The following is a 20,388-nucleotide window of genomic DNA, read 5'->3' as shown; positions in this document are numbered from 1 at the left end:
TTTTTTGTTTTTTTTTTTCTAAAATGAAAACAAGATGCCTAGCTGTTGTGGCCATTTTACACTCAGCCCTAATAATATGGAGACCCTGCAACCTGGCTGACACGCACCCGCGTTCTATGGGGTGAACAGCGCGTGCGCAGTGGAGTGGGTGCTGTACAGACCTGGAGGAGGAGGTGGTACTTCAGCACACGCTGCATGGGAACAACCAGCAAATCCCGCAGAGTGAATTTCCCGTTATTTGCTCTTTTGGAACATTCCTAATGCAACGGATTTCAAATTTTTGTTAGTTTACTCGAAGGAAGTCAGAAAACACTACATTGTGCAAAGTCCACAAGTAGAATCCTTACAAAATATGTTTGCTCCTTTCCTTAGCAATACTTCTGCTCAAACAATAAAGTATCTCCAGGTTTTTTTTTTTTTTTTTTTTTTTTTTTTTTTTTTTTTTTTTTTTTTTTTTTTTTTTTTTTTTAAGAGCACATCTGACAGTATTTCAAATCATAACATGAATCAAATAGAACTATTTTACGAGTGAAGATTATTTTCATAGCACATAATCCAATGCCTCTGGAGTTTTCCTTTTTAGAGTTCTGTCTCCCACGTTCCCCTTGGGCTTATGAACCAGATAACAGCAGACCCTCACTCATTAGAGTCACATGGACTCGCCCACCACCACGCCTTGGCCCATCAACTCTATCAAAACACTCTTTCCAACCTCCAGAAGAAACCATCACCCCTGTCTCCACAGTGTTCTGCTGGGCTTTATGAAGAATTTCAGCCAAAACCATTTTCTTTATCTCTTCCTTTCTCCCTCCCTTCTATACTCTTTTGGTCTGTGTATATGTAGACCTTGTGGCCACTGGATTATCATTGTAAAGAGTATCTGCCCCAGTAAAACCTTCTGGACTAAAGACTTATCCCTTAGTCCTCTAAAAACAAATAAACAAACAAACAAACAAAAAACCTCTGTTTGCTTAATAAATACTTATTGAAGTAAATGAACTAGAATATTTGGTCAAATATGTTAAAAATATAAGTTTGCTACCATAGTTAATATTTTTAAAGCCTCAGATTTTACATATTTAATCCTCTTAAAAATACTTTAAGTCGGGCATGGTGGTGCATGTCTAATAATTCTAGCACCTAAGAGCCTGAGACAGGAGGACTGACATGAGTGTGAGGCTACCTAGTAAACCTTGTCATAAAACAAACAAAAAAAAAGTGTACTTTAAAATAATATTGACTTCACGCTTGTTTGTGCTATAACATTAATGCCAGTGATTCTAATAATCATGATGACTTCATGAGTCTACAGATCTTGGGGAAATGAGCTAGAAAAACCTGCTGACTAGTTACCTGTGCCTTAATCACCATAGTTCATTTGGAAGGCAACTGTTTCAGTAGAGTTCCTGTATGTATGTGCATAGATGAACATGTGTGTGGAGGCCAGAAAACAACTGCAGGTGTTGCTTCTCTGGCACCATCCACCTTGTTTTGGAGTCTCTCAATGGGCTGGCACTCAGAAAGCAGACTTTTCTAGCTAGCCAGCAAGTCCCAGACATAGATGAGATCTTCCAGTTTTCCCCTCCCAAAGGTAAGAGCTTAATCATGCACCGTCATATCCAGCTTTCCTATGCAGCTTCTGGAGATTGACTGAGGGTCCCATGCTCGCACAGAAAGCTCTGTGTTATCTCCCCAGTCCATGAATAAAGCAGATTTCCTGCATTCACAGCATGCAGAGCATTCTTGACCATGAGTTTTAACTAAGAGGTCAACTCATTACTATAACGACTGGGTCTTCTCTCTCCATCGCATTTTAAGCTCCATGAGATGGCAGAGTTCTTGTAACTCTGTAGTCCATTGGGATGTAGCCCATCCCAATTCAGTACAAGAAACAGAAATTTGTATGTATAAAATCAAAGAAATTCACTTAAAGTTATCGGGAGAGGCACAGTTTGTAGAAGTTCCGAGTTCATGGGGTGGGTGGGGGGCGGGGGGAAAATTATTACTGTCATCAACTATACTCCAGCTGGAGGCTGGGGTATAAATTTTTGTCAATGAAAGTAAATAAAGGACATATATAATACTTCTGAAACAATCCATCACATACTCATCCAAAACTCCATCTTAATCAAAAGGACCATCATTGAGTTTAAACTCAGGTTCAAAAGAAAAGATAGTCTCTTACCCTATTCCCTATGTTATCTTGGTTCCAAAGTAGAAAAGACACACAAACTTGCACATAAGAAAAAAAATCACAACAAACAGGAAAAAAAATAAACACCAACAAAATAAAATGGAAATGGCAGGCATCAAGAGTAAGACAGCTTTCCTAACATCCTGCAGGGTGCCCATGTTACATGTTCTCATTAAATTCTCCCAAGTCAGGCCCTGCTCAAAAATGGAACATCTGAGCCCAGTGAGAGGCGGCGTGCTGAGCTACATCCTCTCACTCGCAGCCTTTTCAACTCAGCCTGAGGCCTCTCCTCTCTGGAGACGGGCAGAAAACGGACAGACTGTACAGCCCCAGTGTGCATGTCCTGTGCAAAGCTTTGACGTTGATTCTGAGACAAGCAGCCACTCAATGAGGCTGAGGACCATAGAGGTCTGATGGACGGCATGCTGACTCCTGTCTCAAACCACAGTTTTAGACCTTCATTTAAGGGGGGAAAAGCTGCTTTAACTACTGTTCCCCTCGGAACTAATAACGTGAGCTGTAAAGTTTTATTTTATCATCCTATCTAATTTGAGTCAAGGTAGCCGAGACCTCTACACTTACGAGCGTCCTTTCTCTAAGAGGAGCATTAACCCTCAGTGCTGATGACTCTTTAAGAACGCCATTTGGTGGTGACTGGACTGTCTCTAGATGTAAGGTCACCATCATCAAGGGACACCATAAAATACTCGGTGCCCTGCTATCCTGCAAACCCCCTACACAATAATGCTCTCTGTGGGGGGACGGAAGTAACGAAACCATGCTCACTGTGCTAAAACAAGGAAGGCTATGATGTGAAAGGCTTCCCCCACTTCCCTGTCCATCATGGATGAACTAAGCAAAGGAAGGGAAAAGGAGATATTGAAGAGGCAACAAAACAGAAACATCCCTAGAGATACTACTTCATATAGCAATCTTTCTTTTTTTCAGAAGTTCTTTGAATATCTAAACTCTTATGGTAGAATATAATTAATACACATAAATTATGACTTTGGGGGAGAGAAGGGGTTGAGGCAGGGTGTGTGTGTGTGTGTGTGTGTGTGTGTGTGTGTGTGTATATATATATATATATATATATATATATATATATATATATATATATAGAGAGAGAGAGAGAGAGAGAGAGAGAGAGAGAGAGAGAGGGCTGTGTTGTTTTTTGTTTGTGTGTGTGTGTGTGTGTGTGTGTGTGTGTGTGTGTGTGTGTGTCTGTCTGTCTGTCTGTATCTGTGTCTGGGTGTGGCCCAGACCGGCTTCAAACTTGCAATCCTCCTGCCTCAGCTCCTTAAGTGCTGTGGTTCTACGTGTGTATCACCATTCTCACCTCCCACACGCTGAGTTAGCATGAGCCTCCGGTCTTACTGTCTTTCCATCTATTCCACTGAAGTGAATGTTCCACCTGACTCAGATGTAGAGGGATATAGTGTTTAGCTTCATTCTTAGGCAATAAACAAATAATAAAAATGAACAGGCACCTCTAATTTCAGTTTGACATCTTCCTTTGTCTTAGAGATGTAGTCGAGGTTAGAGATGGCTGACTCCACTCCGCTGCAGTACTGTCCATAAATAACCAATCTGAAAGAAAGAAGATGAACCTGTGAGGCTAAAAGAAACAAGCAGAAGAAGAAAGAAGGAATGCTCAGTTCTTTAAAGCCATACTCAGGGCTACTAAAGCAGTCATAGGGTTTTTAAGATGTGTGTGTGTGTGTGTGTGTGTGTGTGTGTGTGTGTGTGCTTGTATATGTGCCACATCTACACAGATGCCCAAAGAGGCTATGAAAGTGTGCTGGGTCCCAGGAACTGAAGTTACTGGCAGCTGTAATGTGAGGTTCTCGGAAGCGAACCTGAGCTCTCTGCAAAGGCACCAGTATCCCCCACCCCTGAGCATCCTCTCCAGCCCCGAGACTCTTTCTGACACACACACTTCGTGAAGAGTGAGGGCCACTCACACTGACAGCAGCAAAAAGACAGTTTTGGTTCCAAATTAGAATAAGATTGATTCCGCGTATGTTTTATGGAGGACAGGTTTTACAATAGGGCTTAATGACTGTTAATGTTATTTGAATATATATATCAAAATTTTTAAATTAAAAAATTCTTTAAGCTCTTATTGCAGATAAACTTTTTACTATTTACTAATCCTCAAGCCAGCTATACTTTCTACTACAATTTTATTACAATCACCAGGACTCCACCCATTAATAAACCTTCTCCTCCGTACTGTATTTAATTAAGAAACATACATCATCTGAGAAGTGGGAAGAAAAGCCCAAGCCCCTGGGATGAAAGATAACTCACGCTGCACGGAGTCTGCTCACCAAGGACATCTCTACATTACAGATATTTTGCAAAGAGCCTAACAGCTTTGTTCTTCCTTTTATCTCTCCACTGGCTAAATGAACTAATAAACTGTTAATATTTATCAAGGGTTGACACAAAGCAATTCATTAGCCACTTCTTAGTGTTAGGAATTATGTTGCTTCATTTAAAATGAGAGCGCAGTATATTTTAGACAACAAAAAAAAAAAAAAAAAAAAAAAAAAAAAAAGATATTCCAAGTTAGGACAAAGATAAGTTTATCTGTCTCCTCTGTCTGTCTGTCTATCTATCTATCTATCTATCGATCAATCTATCAGTCTATCTATCTATATCTTTCCCTGTACTTGTATATGTTTTTGTGTGTATCTATGTGTGTTTATGTGTATCTATGTATTTGTGTCTGTGCATGTATATGTGCATTTGTGATGTGTTTGCATGTATGTGTCTGTTTGTGTATGTATGTCTATAAGTGTATATATATGCATTTGTATCTGTGTCTCTAGGTGTACATGTATATGCACATTTGTGGTGTGTTTGTGTTGTATGTGCTTGTGTTTATTTGCATGTGTATATGTGCATTTGTGTCTATATATGTCTATGTGTACATGTATATGTACATTTGTGGTGCGTTTGTGTTGTATATGTTTGTATGTGTGTATTTGTGTCTATAGGTGTGTTTGTGTCTATGTGTGTCACCTATGTGTATACGTGCATGTATATGTATACTTGTGGTGTGTTTGTGTTGTATGTGTTTGTGTTTATTTGCATGTGTATGTGTGCATTTGTGTCTACATGTATCTCTGTGTGCATGTATATGTACATTTATGGTGTGTTTGTGTTGTATTTGTTTGTATGTGTGTGTTTGTGTCTATATGTATCTGTTTGTGTCTATGTGTGTATGTGTGCATATATATGTATATATATATACATTTGTGGTATGTTTGTGTGTGTTTGTGTCTATATGTGTATGTTTGTGTCTATGTGTGTATGTGTGCATATATATGTGTATATATATATATATATACACATTTGTGGTGTGATTGTGTTGTATTTGTGTTTATACGTGTGTGTTTGTGTCTGTGTGTGTGCATTTATGTGTTTGTGTATGTGTCTCATATTTATCTGGAGCTAAGCTGGCTGACCAATAAGCCTCAAGGATCTGCCTATGTCTGCTCCCTACCCCCATGCCCAGTCCTGGGAATAGAAATGTTTACAAGGATCCTGAAGACCCATCACATTCACAGTGGTAAACATTTTACCCAGCTTATCTCCCAGACCAAGAGATCATTGCCTTTGACTGTAAATCTTATTTTCCAAACTCAAAAACTGTAAAAACATTAGCACATCAGCTCCTTCCATTACTACAGAGAGGAAACGGGAGACCCTGAGCATCGGTCCACTGTAAAGATTACATCACTCAGCAAAGACGAGCCCCAAGGAAGGACCTCAGCCTGCTGCTCTGCCATGCAAAAATCTAAACACTATACTGGCTGTGTTTTTAAACCTTTCATCCCGTATGTATAAGTGCTTATCTGCCTGTATGTATGTGAAACACATGTAGATTCAGTGCTGAGAAGCCAAAGAGGACTTTAAAGCACCTGGAACTCAGGTTTAAAAACAGTTGTAAGCTGACCTGTCGTTACTGGGAACCGAACTTCTACAGGAGCAGCCAGCACTCTGAACTGCTGAAACATCTCTCCAGCCCAGTATTATTGTTCTTATCTATTATTTTATTATTATTAATTATTATCATATAAAGTTCGTCGTACTCCCCTGAGATGAACTATGCTATGTTCTAATTTCTGCCTGAGAGTATTTTAATAAACAGAAGAGATACACATTTCCATTTTTAATAATAATATTCACCCTAATTCCAAATCAATCCCCACAGCTGTTTAAATGTAAAAGTTACCTTTCCTTGTAGTTAATAAAAACTTGATACAAGTTCTGGTCATCTTTATTTACAATGGAATCGTGAATCTCTTGCATTAAGCTCCGATGAACTTTTACAAGGTCCTTAGAAAAGAAAACTAGGAGTCACAAGCAGAAATGACATCCCAACCTGAGCTCCCAGTGTCCCCAGGTTTGTCACTCAGAGAGAAGGATGGAGAAGGTGGAGGCAAAATGGAGGAGAAAGCAAGACACAGGCATGGAAACAGCAGTTTCAGATAGGACCAGAGATATCAGTGCCCAGTTAACACAGAAACTGTCCTACTTGCTATTATAAGTCAATTCAGTCTTTGAATGAAAATACACCCAGCTGTTTAATTTTATAATCACTGTAAAAATTTTTAAATAAAACCAATCAAGCACTTACTGTCTTATTGATGGACTAGAGTAGTGATTCATGTTCTTGGGACACAGAGATGCAGACTTTGGTCAATTAGCAGTGTCCTAGTGCTAAGCTAACAATAATCGAACTAAATTACTTAAAACCAGGCAACTAATAGCAAAAATATGTAGCAAATAAACTGTGCTAGACAGTTGACTCTAGCAACTCAAAAGTCTGGATTTCATTTTTATTCTGATAAGAAAGTCATTTTCAGCAGCCAGGGAGTGCATGTCGTAGAGGAGGATGAGGAGGTTTGAATGAAGGTACCAATTCTCCATTATCTCTTTCTATGTACCTTGGAGCACACTGAAACATGACAGCAAGCTTGTTCTTGGCAGAAATTGAAGATGAATATGTCATCTCTAGTATTTTGCTGGGAAAAAAATGTAAGAGTAGGGGCTATCAAATTAGGTAAATGAGCATACTATTGAGGGCTCAGGGTTCCTGCTTTCTGGAATGTGCACATTTGGGTTTTTATTCCTATGTCTCCATTTGTTATTGTGGGCATTTTTTTCCAGTTGTAAGACCATAATAACTAAGAGGAAAGGAAATTGTGGATCTAAAATGTAAGTTGACATCAGCACAATCAGAAGCAGATCTAACCGCTGATGGGCAGAGGGCATGGTTGAGAAATGGAGGAAGGTAAATGACATTCCAGGGGCTACACCAGGAAATAGTGAGATGTACAGACAGACAGACAGACAGACAGACAGACAGATGTATTACAATTACTTGAGTGTACGGCTTCATAACAACAAGGCATGGGTAATACATGAACCTTACTTATCCATTGGTGCATAGCACATATTCTTAATTGTTCTTGAGTTTTCAAAAGACCAAGGATATGAGAACTTAGAAAGCAGAAACTCATATAAAACTTGAGACAGTGACAGAGTAAGGATCAGGAGCCCAGTAAAATTGAAGACTTCCTAGAAACACACTTTACCTGTCACAACTTTACTTACAGGAATGTTGATAAACACTGAATCAAATTCTGCCGCTGTCAAAAATCTTTTCAGGGGTGCCATGAAATACTGCCAGGAGACAAGAGAAAGATCACTTTAACAAAGCACAATTTTGCCTAATCTAAATGATGGTTTTTAATCAGCCACCAAAATGTATTAAAAGTCCATTATTTATTAGCATTATAAACACAAATAGTAGAAGTCACTTTCTCTATATTAAAAACTTTTCACTGAACAGCTGAAAGCACATCGTGTGACTCTAAAGCTCTCACTGCACAAGCACGAATATCTGAGTTCAGATCCCCAGAGTCTACGGAAAAAGCTGGGCACATGTGGCAGCCACCGATAACTATAGCCAGCACTTGCAAGGCTGAGTCGGAGATTCCTGGGGCAAGCAGACAGCAAGACCCCCTACAATCGGTGATCTTGGGCGTCAACAAGAGACCCTGTCTCAATAAAGGAAGCAGGGAGCAATAGAGGAAGACACCTAATGTTAACTTTCAGGCTTCCCCTCACTGTGTACACATGTGCACATACATGTGAACATACACACACATGTGCATGCATACTGTACACATATATACATGCAAACAAGACATAAATATAAGCTGAAACATGTAAAGTGTAAAACGAAATGCTTCTAAAAGTTAGAAAGAACCCTGTTGACCAAGCAGGAAACAATGGCAATATCCGGAGATGTGCTTGAGGAGTCAGGCAGAACATCCCTCCAACTCCCCAACACGGATTCTCGAGGCAAACCTTCTACATGTGTAGTTTGTACACCATTTCCACTCATTACTTGAGACTTCAGCATCAAGCCTGTACCTCCCTTTCATAATTAGTGACCTCCATATCTGTATAGATGGCCCTTCTGGCCCTTCTAGAACTTGGCCAGTGAGTTCCTTTATTTCCAATAATAGTGAGCTCAACTTCCAACTCTCATGGTCACACCTCAAGACCTTGTCATTATCAACATCTGTGCATGCTTCTCAGATTAATTTCAAGCAGCCATCTCTCTAAACCCTATATCCAGCCTATGAAGCTCTTTTTTCTTTTTTCAAGAAATTCTCCAACCCTACTGTGTCCAGTCTACTGAGTCTCACATCCTTCATGGTCTTGGTCCCCTCCCTACCCAGTTTACAGCCCATGAACCACCATCAGAATAACTTTCTCTCTCTCTCTCTGTCTCTCTGTCTCTCTGTCTCTCTGTCTCTCTGTCTCTCTCTCTCTCTCTCTCTCTCTCTCTCTCTCTCTCTCTCTCTCTCTCTCTCTCTCTCTCTCTCTCTCTCTCTCTCCTCTCTCTCTCTCTCTCTCTCTCTCTCTCTCTCTCTCTCTCTCTCTCTCTCCTCCCTCCCTCCCTCCCTCCCTCCCCCTCCCCGCTCCCTCCCTCCTTCTGTATCTTTCTATAAAAGCAAACCATTGTCTATACCTAGTTTGCCAGTTTGCTGCATATTTTATAGGTCTATAGACTATAATGACAGTTGATTTTTAAATAAGACCATGCAGTGCAAGGGACTCAACAATGCTACATACTCACACAGTTTTCCTAATCAACTAACTGACTCTTTTACTGTCCTAAGCAACTCTTCCACACCTTCCCTTTTCCTATAGCTAACCTATAGGTTCTCATTCTGCTAATCTCTAAATGCGGGAGTCACTAGGGATGGCCTCAGACCTACTCAAGAACATGCCTTTCCTGTAGTGACCTTATTTAGTTCCTCAGAGTAAAGGTCCTATCTGCATATAAATCAAACCCTCCTATCAACACAAGTCTTACATGGTTAGTATCTGTTTCAATATATCCCAGTGAAAGTCTACATTTCATACGTCCAACAGGCGCACGATTCCCTGCCCTCTATCTTGTTAGCTAGCGTGACCATTCACGCATTCGCACAGGCCAGATTCTTCCTTCTTTCATAATCCAACACCTACACACCTACACCTTCGAATTCTGTTGGATCTAACTCGAGAAATTATTCCCAAAGTCTGACTTCCCCTATAATCTCTCTTGGGGTCACAGTTTCCTGTCACTCTGATTATTATATCCTTCTGTCTTGCTCCTACCTCCCGTTCTTGCTCCACAAGAGCCAGAGTGCAGTGTTAAAGGCTTAAGAACCTTTAACATCACATCTGCTTAAAGGCTCTAGCTTCTGTCCCCATATGACTGGGTAGCTCACCAGTTCTATGGCCCCTTTTTCAATCTCCTTCACCCATTCTATCCACCACACTGGACCCCTGCTAGTCCAGAAGGCATAAGTTGAGTACTGCCCCCATTAGATTTTTCTAGTGTACCCCATGTGGGAGAGTCTTTCTCCTGTAACTCTCTTCACTAAAACATATGCACAGCTTGAGCTCTCAACTTTCTCAGCTGATGAACGAAGCACCATATTCCTGCATAAAGGTTATCTGCTATCAACCTCCATGTGATCTCTCTAACCTGTGCCCATCCATCCTTTCATCCTCATCTTTCTTCAGGTAACTCCCTACCCAACTGGCATACGTATTAGCTTCCAGCCTAAACTTTGCCATGATATAGAAAGAACCAGAAGGACCTATAGTCTTCCTGTCTTTGCTTCTATATCATCAGTTCCTAAAACAGTGCCATTTAGATGTCAAGATAGCAATAAATAGCTGTAGAATGGATAAATCTACTTTGATGTCTTTATTTTTCTTTGGAAGGCTTTTATTGAGACATGATTCACGTTTCTCACAAGTCAACTATTTAGCTCGCAATCCGATGGTTCTTAGATGTTCAGTGCCTTGCAGCCATCACAATCAATTTTAAGACTGTTTGTCACATAAAACATCCCACAGACTTTAGTTACTGGTCACAAACCATTTCTCCTCAACACACACACACACACACACACACACACACACACACACACCTTCCCTAAAGTTCCAGGCAACATCTTGTGTGTGTGTAATCTGTCTACATAGTTGCCTACTCTAAGTATGTAGAAGTTTAAATATTCCTCCTCTCTAATGTAAGCATATAGCCTTTAACTGCCAATCCTATCCCTACCACCAAAGCTGTACTAATCCTAAACTCTACTTGCTACTTGTATGACTCCAGTGTTTTTAGATTATACTTGTAAGTAAGTCGATGTGGTGTTTGCTTTCCTGAGTCCAGCAGTCAATGCAAATCCTAGAATATACGTCCACATATACACACTGCAAAAAAAAGTTAGCCTAGTATTCAGATTATGCAAATCAAGCTTGGGGGTTTGATACCTGATTACTTACTTTTTCTATTGACTCCAAAGTTTCTGTGTATTTTTCCTCTGTCTGCTTAATTTCTGCTAGGCAACAACTCCGTATATCATTTTCTTGTGATTTCTGCAGATAAAAAGGTAAAATTATAACTATATAGTTGAACTCATGCAGCAATTTGTCTAAGAAAAGACCAAAGTCACCGCTGATTCCCTTACAGGTTCCGTCCTAACAAAACATAACCAAAAGACACGCTTAGCTGCATTTGTGACAGATTTTGTTGGAGCTTTTTCTTCAACACTATAAACAAAAAATTTTTTAAGTGATTAAAATAAGGTTCTGATGTTTTTAGATCTAGATAGATGTTTTAAGTTAGTAGAGATGAGATATGATAGATATTGATTTTTATTCAGAATTTTAGACTCAACAAGATAGGAAAGATGTTTACTTCAAGTTTGCCAAATACAAATAGCCAAATCACTACGAATGTAACAGTTATATAATTCCTGATTGTTTCATTGTTCTTCCTGTAGTATGTAGCTTATTTTATTTATGTGTGATAATATAAATGTATATGTTAAAAAGAAACAATAAAAAAAGAAAAAAATTAAATTACTAAAAAAAGAAGAGAAAAGGGGTTCTGAAATAGATATTCTACTTAAATAAATGTACCTTATTTATTCAAATGTTAAATCTAGCAACACAAATAGTCTAAGCATTTCCTTCACAGACAGTAGATTTCACATGTACTGTAGATATGACTATAAAATATTACAAATATTTATTAAATACTTAAAAGTAATGTGAGGGCTTATACAGCTCAGTGGGAGGATACATGCCTAACATATTATCAGGCCAGAGTATCAACCATCAACACAACACACACATGCACACACACATGAACACACATGCACACACACATATAAAATCCTTCAAATATTGTTTTTATACATTAGCATAATTCTTGGTTCTTTCATTGAGTGTTAAAATACAGCAAAACATTAAGGTCCTCACATAACCACAGACAAAATCGAATTCAGTTCTGACACTGGTTTTGTTATTAGCTTTAGAACTATAAATAAGTTACTAAGTTTTTCTAGGACTTGGTTTTCATTTCTGTAAAAGTAGACTCATAGCACTAAACCCAATGAGTGCCAAGTGGCAGGAGCCATGTAAAGCATTCTACACCTTGCCAAGAAGTCTACTGTTGTTGTTGCTGCTGCTGCTGCTGCTGCTGCTGCTGCTGCTGCTGCTGCTGTTAACTATAGCCCATAGCAACCAACCAGAGCTGTGTCATAGGCAAAGACTGATCTAAGGTGGAAGAGACCCCAAAGACCTGCTGCCACCAAAGCAGCTGATGACTACAGGCTCTGCAGAAAAGATGCACCTGAAAGCACCCTTGACAGTGCTGCCAGGGTAGCTTGCCTCTCATACCTCAAATTAAACACACAGTGGCTGAATTTCCTAAGTGGAGAATGCGTGTCTTCTTTCTACCTTACTTCTGTGCCTCTGCTCCCCAGTGTGGAACCCAACAGGGTCCCTTGGCCCTTTATTAAAAGCCAGAGGATAGAATGCTAAGCTGACTCAAGAAATCCCTGAAGAAGCTAAGTCACCTCGCAGCTCATAAAGAAGTCTTTAGGATAAAAGAATATGCTAATAAATGCCTAAGTGACTGGCTTTTTAAATTTTCAAGTTATAGATGGGAAGACAGTTCAAAGCAGTTCTTCCTGGAGGATCGAGATATATGCACAGCACAGAAGCTTTGAGACCGTACTAGCTATGTTAGTTTAAAAACCAAGATTAAAAAAAAAATACTTATTGCGTTGTCCAGCCTAGGCCTGTGCCTGGTCTGTGCATCTTGTTCTGCCCTGTTCAACCAATATCCTTGGAAGGCCTGTTTTTTTCTGCAGGGAAATGGAGAAGCAGTGGGTCTGGGGACGAGAGGATGAGGGGGTACACTAGGAGGAGAGGAGAGCAGGAAATTGCAGTCAGGATGAAAGAAGAATGAAAAAAAAAGAGACAGTAACTTGTGACAAGAGCTAATGAGTGAAAAGAAACAGTCACTGACTGTCAACATTTTAAATTAAAAAATACGTATGTTTTGAAAAGATGTATTTCACAATTACATTCTCATGATTTGCTGAAAGTATATGTCACTGTTACTCTGCCATTATTCAGCCAGCTCGTGTGGCACTGGCCTCTAAGACTCAGTTTCCTCACTAGGGAGAGAAAGTCCCACGGCCATTTTTAACTTTAAAAAAAAAAAATGCTTGCATCTCCAAACAGGTCCTAGTTACATAAGCTACAAGCAAACAAGGAGGTTTTATTAAGTATTCCAACAGAAGTTAAACAATTAGATTAATTAGTCGAGCAACTAATCGCCTCCCTAATAAATGACTCAGAGTTACTTAAGAAAAGCAAACAAACACCCTACAGGCTGCTGTGCTTCCTCTGCCTTCATCAGGTCTTCATAGACTTCTCCGCCTTCATCCTCGCCGTACACGCAGTCATAGAGGTCTTCCTCATCTTCCACACGGGTTTCACTGAAACAAGAAAGGCAGTGTAAAGGTTGTGCCTTATTACCCAGTGGACGCTACACCAAGACATGGCCCAGAGGCTTCAGCTTGAGACAGACTGAGATTTTTTCCTACTAGTTTTAACAGAAAATCCAGAGAAGGAAGATAGAATTCAGAGAGAGAGTCAAGAGGCTCCTGTTATAACTGTCCCTGTGAATTAGCTCAATGACAAATAGCAGAAGCCAGCAACTGGGACAGTGCTAATTAATACCCCACTGGATATTTACTTTCACAGTACCAATACTAATGATCATCTTGCAGCATTCTTTGGGTACTAGTTCTCATATAGATATGGCTTAGTATTTGATCTATGAAAAAAAAAAAAAAAACAATGAATTTAGGATAACAGAAAGTTACCAGACTTGTCAAAAGTAGAGTCTGGTCTATGGCAGAGCCTTGATCTCAAAAACATATTTGTTTTACACGCAGTATTTTACCGCCCTCATCACACTGCCTCCCCAGTCCAGTAGTCCATGGCCTCAGCTTCATTATGTTATGAAAGGGCACCGTGTAGGGAGGGCAGGAGAGTTAAGGAATAGCTGACATAGTGAGAATCTGCTTGATAACAGCATCCGCTGCTGGGACGTTACCATAACTAACACCGTTCTTGTCAAACCATGCTCCCACAAGCCCACTTGGAAGATGCCGATACGTCTTTCTACAGCCAAACTGTCTTTATCTGTGTTAACTGCTCGTATTTTATTTTTAAAAGAGGGACGGGCAAAGATCCACAAATCTTTAAAAACCTATTTTAAAACCATTAAACACCACACATCGGTTTCTTGAACGTCTTTGTGCTTTCCAGCCCCCTCGTGAGCACTTGGACATTAACAGTGGCTGACCAGCCCCTCTTGTGAAAACTGTTAGCACTGTCAGTCATGGCATCCCTCCAACTCATGACCGCTACACCCTGGGGTTTTCCCCTCCTACGTCAAAACGTCTACAAATGCCTTCTAGTAACACAACCCCGTTTAAGAACGGCCTTAAACAATACAGAGGTGCTGCAAGGAAACACTAATCTCTCTGAGAAAGGGATGGTCAGCCCTGAGCACGTCTCCTCAGCCTGCCCAGGCTCAATGTTCCACACTGATGTGAACAAAAGTAAGAACGCCGTAACTGTGTCACTCTGAAGCCTGGAACATTTTTCAAAGCTGGTACAATCACAGGCTGCTCGTGTTTGTCATGAGAGATTATTTGGAGGCATTTGACAGAAGTGAACTGTCAAAAGCCAGAAAAAAGGAAGGTATATTAAAGGAAGGAGTTGAAGCTTGAGAGAAGTGTGCTCTGAGGCAAAACTCACTTAGGAAACACTTGTCCACCCACCTACCCATCTGCTCATCCATCCAGCGGATATTTATAAAGAAGTGACTGAATTCTATGCTCTGTAAGACTCAAGACATAGAGATTTAAAAAACAAAAACAAAACAGAAAAAATAAAAAACACTCCCATTGAGGATCTGGACCAATGTGTAAAGTCATGCAAGTGGGGCGATCTGCGTTTGAATCCCCAGACCCCGCATAAAGCTTAGTGAATTAGCACACCTGTCATCCCAGGGTTCCACAGTAAGATGGGAGGCAGAGACAAGAGAATCCCTGGAAGTCTGTGGGCCAGCTAGCCAGCCTGCTGTATGCAGTCTCAAATAACATAGGAGGTGAGGCTGCTGTCTGATCCACACACACACGCACACACACACACACACACACACACACACACACACACACACACTCACACTGAAACATGAGTGCACCCACATGCACATACACATATTATGCACACATATCATGCACAACATACAAACAGATATAAACTGGCTTGTATGGAGAACAGCCCATAAATACATAATTCTATATATGGAGCAAGGTAAAGAGCACAAGGTAAAGGAGTAGGAATGAGGGAAAAAAATAACTAAACAAAGTCAGGGGGAAGGCTTCAAAGAGGTGTTATGGCTGAGCTAGATTATGACTATGTTGGCTTATTCAGGGCATTTCTACTGTAAAAATACTGTTTTTCCATCCTAATGGGACTGCAAGATTAACCAGGGTAGCACACACACACATCAAATGAAGAGAGAGATAGTGCTCCTAAAAAGGGCACTAACATGAAAGGTGGGGTCCAAAGACCCTGGGGATGCTGAGCTTAGTGACTCCCTTGGGCAGTGTGCGAGGCCAGGAAGGAGCTAAAACAAAACTATAAAGAATCGGACACTTGGTGAGCTCAACCTTAGCCTGGGTATCTAACAACCAACAGGGGCTATATGCGCCAGAAGAGGGCGCCAGATCCCATTGTGGATGGTTATGAGGGGCTGTGTGGTTGCTGGGAATTGATCTCAGGAAGGACAGCCAGCGCCCTTCTGTAGCAGGGCATTTGATGGACTCTGGCTATGAAACAGTGGGACAACTAGGTTGGTCTGAGAACTTTGTTTCATTACGTCTTGGAAGAGGGTTGAGATGGAGTCTCTCTATGCAGTCCTGGTGGTCCTGTGTCTAGGCATTTTGTGCAACCCATCAGAAGGCAGGGAAGTCGGCTGAGATCATGATAGAGCTAACTAAGATAATCAAACCGAGGAAGGGGCTGGTTCTACTGGGAGGGGTCTGGCCAGAGCCAAATGGGTGACATCCATCCACTGACACTTTGGATGTAAGGCTTCTTCTTACTTGAAACCTAACATTCCATCCAAGTTAAATCTTACCTAACAATACTGCTAAGCAGAACAAGGTGAGCAATGGCTATTTTAAAAAATAATAGGTATTAGTGAGCATCAATGGGGTCCTGTGACAACGTAAGACTTTGAAAGGAACATCATCATCACAGCTCTAGACGTAATATATCCTTCGTAAGAATCTGATTACAAGACCAACAACCTTACAATCACTTTATAAAAGACTGTTTCCAAACTAATCAGATAATCAGCATCTATCTCACTTAATGGGAGTGAGTTCTTGGAAGTTTAGAAGCAGTAAGGCCACTTCAAATGCCACTTCAAATAGGAAGAGCTGCTGGCTGCCTAGTCATGGCTTCCAGCAATACTCTGCTCACCAGCTCTTCTACTGAGAGTTCCTAGAGCACCGAGTCAACATACATCTGGTCCCAGGACAGTGATTAAGAGCCTCTGGCCCCAAGGTCTGAAATATCTGGGTTCAAAGACTACTATGCACGAGGTCATTTCTAGTGGGTTGGTTTGGTGTGCAAATTTGGTTTTTTCATTAGATTACAACAGTGGGAAGTTAATACGGTAGTTACATAAAACAACACACAGAGCATGTTAGTACACCAATGAGCACACAACACACTCTTACTGTTAAATGATTAGCCAGTTCAAGCCTAAATGCATGCCTGGCAAACGGGAGATGCTTAATATTCTGGCTTATTCATGTACGTACACCAGAAACAGCTTAAACTCTTTTTTCTCCTTTTTTCATGTATAATGTGGCATGGTTGTATACATGTTTGCATGTGTGAGGGTCTATGGGCATACGAGTGCAGGTGTGGATATGCGAGTATATGTACAGGCCTGGAGTTGATGTCTGGAATCCTCCTTGGTTACTCCTTCACCTTATTTCATTGAGGCAGGGCCTCTCTCAGTCAAATCCAGAGCTCACCCATATGGCTAGTCTCACTGTCCAGCTTGCCTTAAGGGAACTTTCTGTCTCTGCTTTCTGGGGTTAGAATTGCAGGCAAGCTGGGTTCTGGGAATTCAAACTCAGATCCTTTTCCTGGCACAGCTGCTTTAACCACTGAGCCATGTCTCCAGCTCACCGCGGTTTTAGGTGCTAAGAATAGAGACATGCACAAAGTCCCTGGGTGTCACTGGGGTGAAAATGCAGGCAGTAAGTGCAGCGAGCCCACATTGTGTTAGCCAGAAATAAGCACTCCAAAGACACAGAGTACAGTACAGTCTGGTGGCTATTTTCACCAGGAAAGGACTCTCCATAAGAAAGACTGGTAAGGGAGGGGCCAGTAATGTGAGTAGACAAAACAGCCAGTTTTGGACGGATGGAAAAAAAAAAAAATGGATGCCTGCAGATTCCAAGAATTGCCCTCAGAGCATAATCCATCGTTTATAATTCTGTGCAAACATGCCTGATCTATATCATAAGGTCTTCGAGGAGAGAGGATCAGGCTTTATATTTATTCGTAATCTGCACAAAGCCACTCAATCAGCAGAAGATAATCAGCTGCCAGACCTTCTGCCTCTCCTGACTATTAGATAAGAAAGCACAAAGGATCCTTGGCTTGGGATAAGCTCCATCTACTGACATCTCCCCGAATAACTCCAACTGCATCCGTCCTTCCTGGTGCTGACAAAAGCGCCACGCGCTCTTTCTGTCCTACAACTCCAGTAGTAAACTTTATTTTTATTACTCCCCAAATGTGAAATTCCAGCTTTATCTACCTCTCTATTATGCCTTTGAGAGACTTCGAGTTTTTACTTCTCTGAAGTAAGTTTCTCTTCCTGGGAACACAGGATAAGAACCAAAAGCCAGTTGGAGCACATTTCCTGTGAAATGTCCCATCGTTGCTTTAAGGACAAGTCTTACTATGCTTAACCATCACATCCCTTTTACCCTGCAGAGAGCTTGTTATAGCTCACATCTGCGTTAAGTGCAAATTTGTGCTTAATCTCACTGAAAATGCTCAACGTACTCTATTAAGTCAGGGAGGCCTTTGTAGATGTCTTCGTCATTTACGCCGCTTTCTTCTGTGGGGAAGGGCCTGGAAGGAAGAAAAAGCATGGCAGAGTAAGCAATCAGGGATGAGCATTTACCTCTGATTAAACAGCCAAACCTGCTGCCGCTCAAACAAGTCATCGAATTTAGTGATTTCTCTGGTTTCCCCAAAAGCACTTGCCCAGCAGCTGTGCCTGGGGTTTCCCTGGAGAGACTGCAACACCTGCTACCCAAAACCACCTCCAGCATTGCAGTGAGTCCCTGCAGACACACACTAATGTGATGATCTGATCTCTCACCTGCCACATACCTGCAGGGTCACCCCACGGCACCCACCATAGGGCCCAGTTCAGGGCACAAGCAGCCTTGCCCATTCCCTTGCCCTCAGCTCCCTCACTCCAGCTGTAAGAGCTAATCCCACAAAGGCTCTGGCAGGAAATTGTTTTTCATGGCTCTGTTCACTTGTAAGGCTGAAGATTGTTAGAAGACAAAAACATCATGCATGTAACGTTTAACCTTGGCCGGCTTTCCTATTCAAGACAACAGAGCTTTTAGGCTGTATGTTTTTATTTTCAGTTTTGCAGAAATGAGCAGTAGTAGACTCCAAAGAGACTGAGGAGGAGTTGTTTTGTTTCCTTTTTTTTTTTTTTTTTTAAATCACACTAATTTTCCCCCATTCCTATCATTTGACATCTTTTTTGTTTCTCATTAACATGTTTTCTTATGACCAAAATAATGCTTTAAAAGTATGCCTAAAAAATTACCATGGTAAAATTATATTGTAACAACAAATGTTCCATTCTTTGATAGTAAGTGTATTTCGTGTTGATAAAAAGAATCCCTCAAAATCATAAGCTTTAAATAATAACTAAAGAGTTCCATTGAGCACAAGACTTTTTGCTACATTTTTATTATTTAAAACACTTTTAATTTTACATATATTATTAACTAATTTAATACTTAAGATAGCAGAGGGGTCTACATCTTTTTAAATAGCTTTTAAGGTCATTCTTTTTTAATATAGGCACATTGTATCAGGCTTTCATATCTATACACGTTCACTACAGAAAATGACAGTGCCCTGCATGAATATAGACGAGAAAATTCCAGAAGGAAGAGAGAGTTCTGATAATATCCTTTCAGAATCAAACATACATACAAAGCAGGCCATGCTTGCTTCAAATCTACTCCTTGTATATAATAACACAAAATACACACTGACATAGGCAGCTACTCATCACTGAAGAGCAAATTGGAAGGGACTGAAAAAAAAAATCAATCAACCGGCAAGGTATTTCCACAGAAAACTGATGAAAGCACGGACCGTTTCTGAGATAGGGTGTTCAGGATGTCCTCCCCAGGACCACTGTGGTTGCATCTGGGAACTGGGCTATCCAGCCAGTGACAAGCTCTTAAACTCATAAAAGTTATGAGTTGGCTACGGCCTCTTCTACAGAAACCAAATACGCTATATTCTTAAATATTTATGTACTAAACCATCTTCATTTATCTTAATGAATTATATATATAGAAATGCCAGTTATTTTTTTTTTTAAGAGACGTAACCAGCCACAGTCACCAGCAAACTCCGAGCAACGTTCAGCTAGTGCGCCTCCTGCTATTTGTCCTTAATTGCTCAGTAAATCTCAAGTGCGTGTGTGCCACTTAACATACCAGGCACAAAGAGCCTTGCAAACAGTAACCATTCAAGAAACAGCATCGCAACGAACCACGTGAGAAACAGGAAGCCCGGAGGAGGCCGGAACTCACCTGATTCCTGTGGCCAGTGCTATGGGTGTGCGGGATAACCGAGATAGTGTCTCTATGACCTGAAGGAAAAAAGAGAAAACTGTTCACGGGGCATGTACTTAATAAGGCTTAAGGCTTTCCTCAAAAGCAACACTTTCCCCATTCAATATTAACGGGCGTGAAAAACATAAATTTATAGATTCAATAAGTGTAAAACGGGAAGTGTCGTGACTGAGAAGCTTAACCGCCTGGATTAGATTATACCCATATTGTTTTTCTTTGAATTTTATTTTTAAGGGCTGGAGCAATGGCTCCGCCGTTAAAGGTTAGGCTCACAACCAAAAATTTTATTTTAAA

General features: G+C 40.7%; 1 protein-coding gene across 1 annotated transcript in view; it reads right to left on the bottom strand.

Moving 5' to 3' along the window:
• The window catches only part of Vav3 (vav guanine nucleotide exchange factor 3), a 327,028-nt gene that overhangs the window by 166,759 nt on the left and 139,881 nt on the right, over positions 1–20,388 (bottom strand). The window contains exons 3-10 of the mRNA XM_051165697.1: positions 20,053–20,111; positions 18,260–18,328; positions 13,473–13,581; positions 11,072–11,164; positions 7,826–7,894; positions 6,441–6,544; positions 3,685–3,784; positions 162–257 (exon numbers count right to left, since the gene is read on the bottom strand). Coding sequence (XP_051021654.1) covers positions 162–257; positions 3,685–3,784; positions 6,441–6,544; positions 7,826–7,894; positions 11,072–11,164; positions 13,473–13,581; positions 18,260–18,328; positions 20,053–20,111 — 699 coding nt within the window. The remainder of the gene's footprint in view (positions 1–161; positions 258–3,684; positions 3,785–6,440; positions 6,545–7,825; positions 7,895–11,071; positions 11,165–13,472; positions 13,582–18,259; positions 18,329–20,052; positions 20,112–20,388) is intronic.

Source organism: Acomys russatus, chromosome 23 (genome assembly GCF_903995435.1).
Source record: "Acomys russatus chromosome 23, mAcoRus1.1, whole genome shotgun sequence".
NCBI classification, from domain to species: Eukaryota; Metazoa; Chordata; class Mammalia; order Rodentia; family Muridae; genus Acomys; species Acomys russatus.
This window is presented reverse-complemented; position numbering and strand designations above follow the sequence as displayed.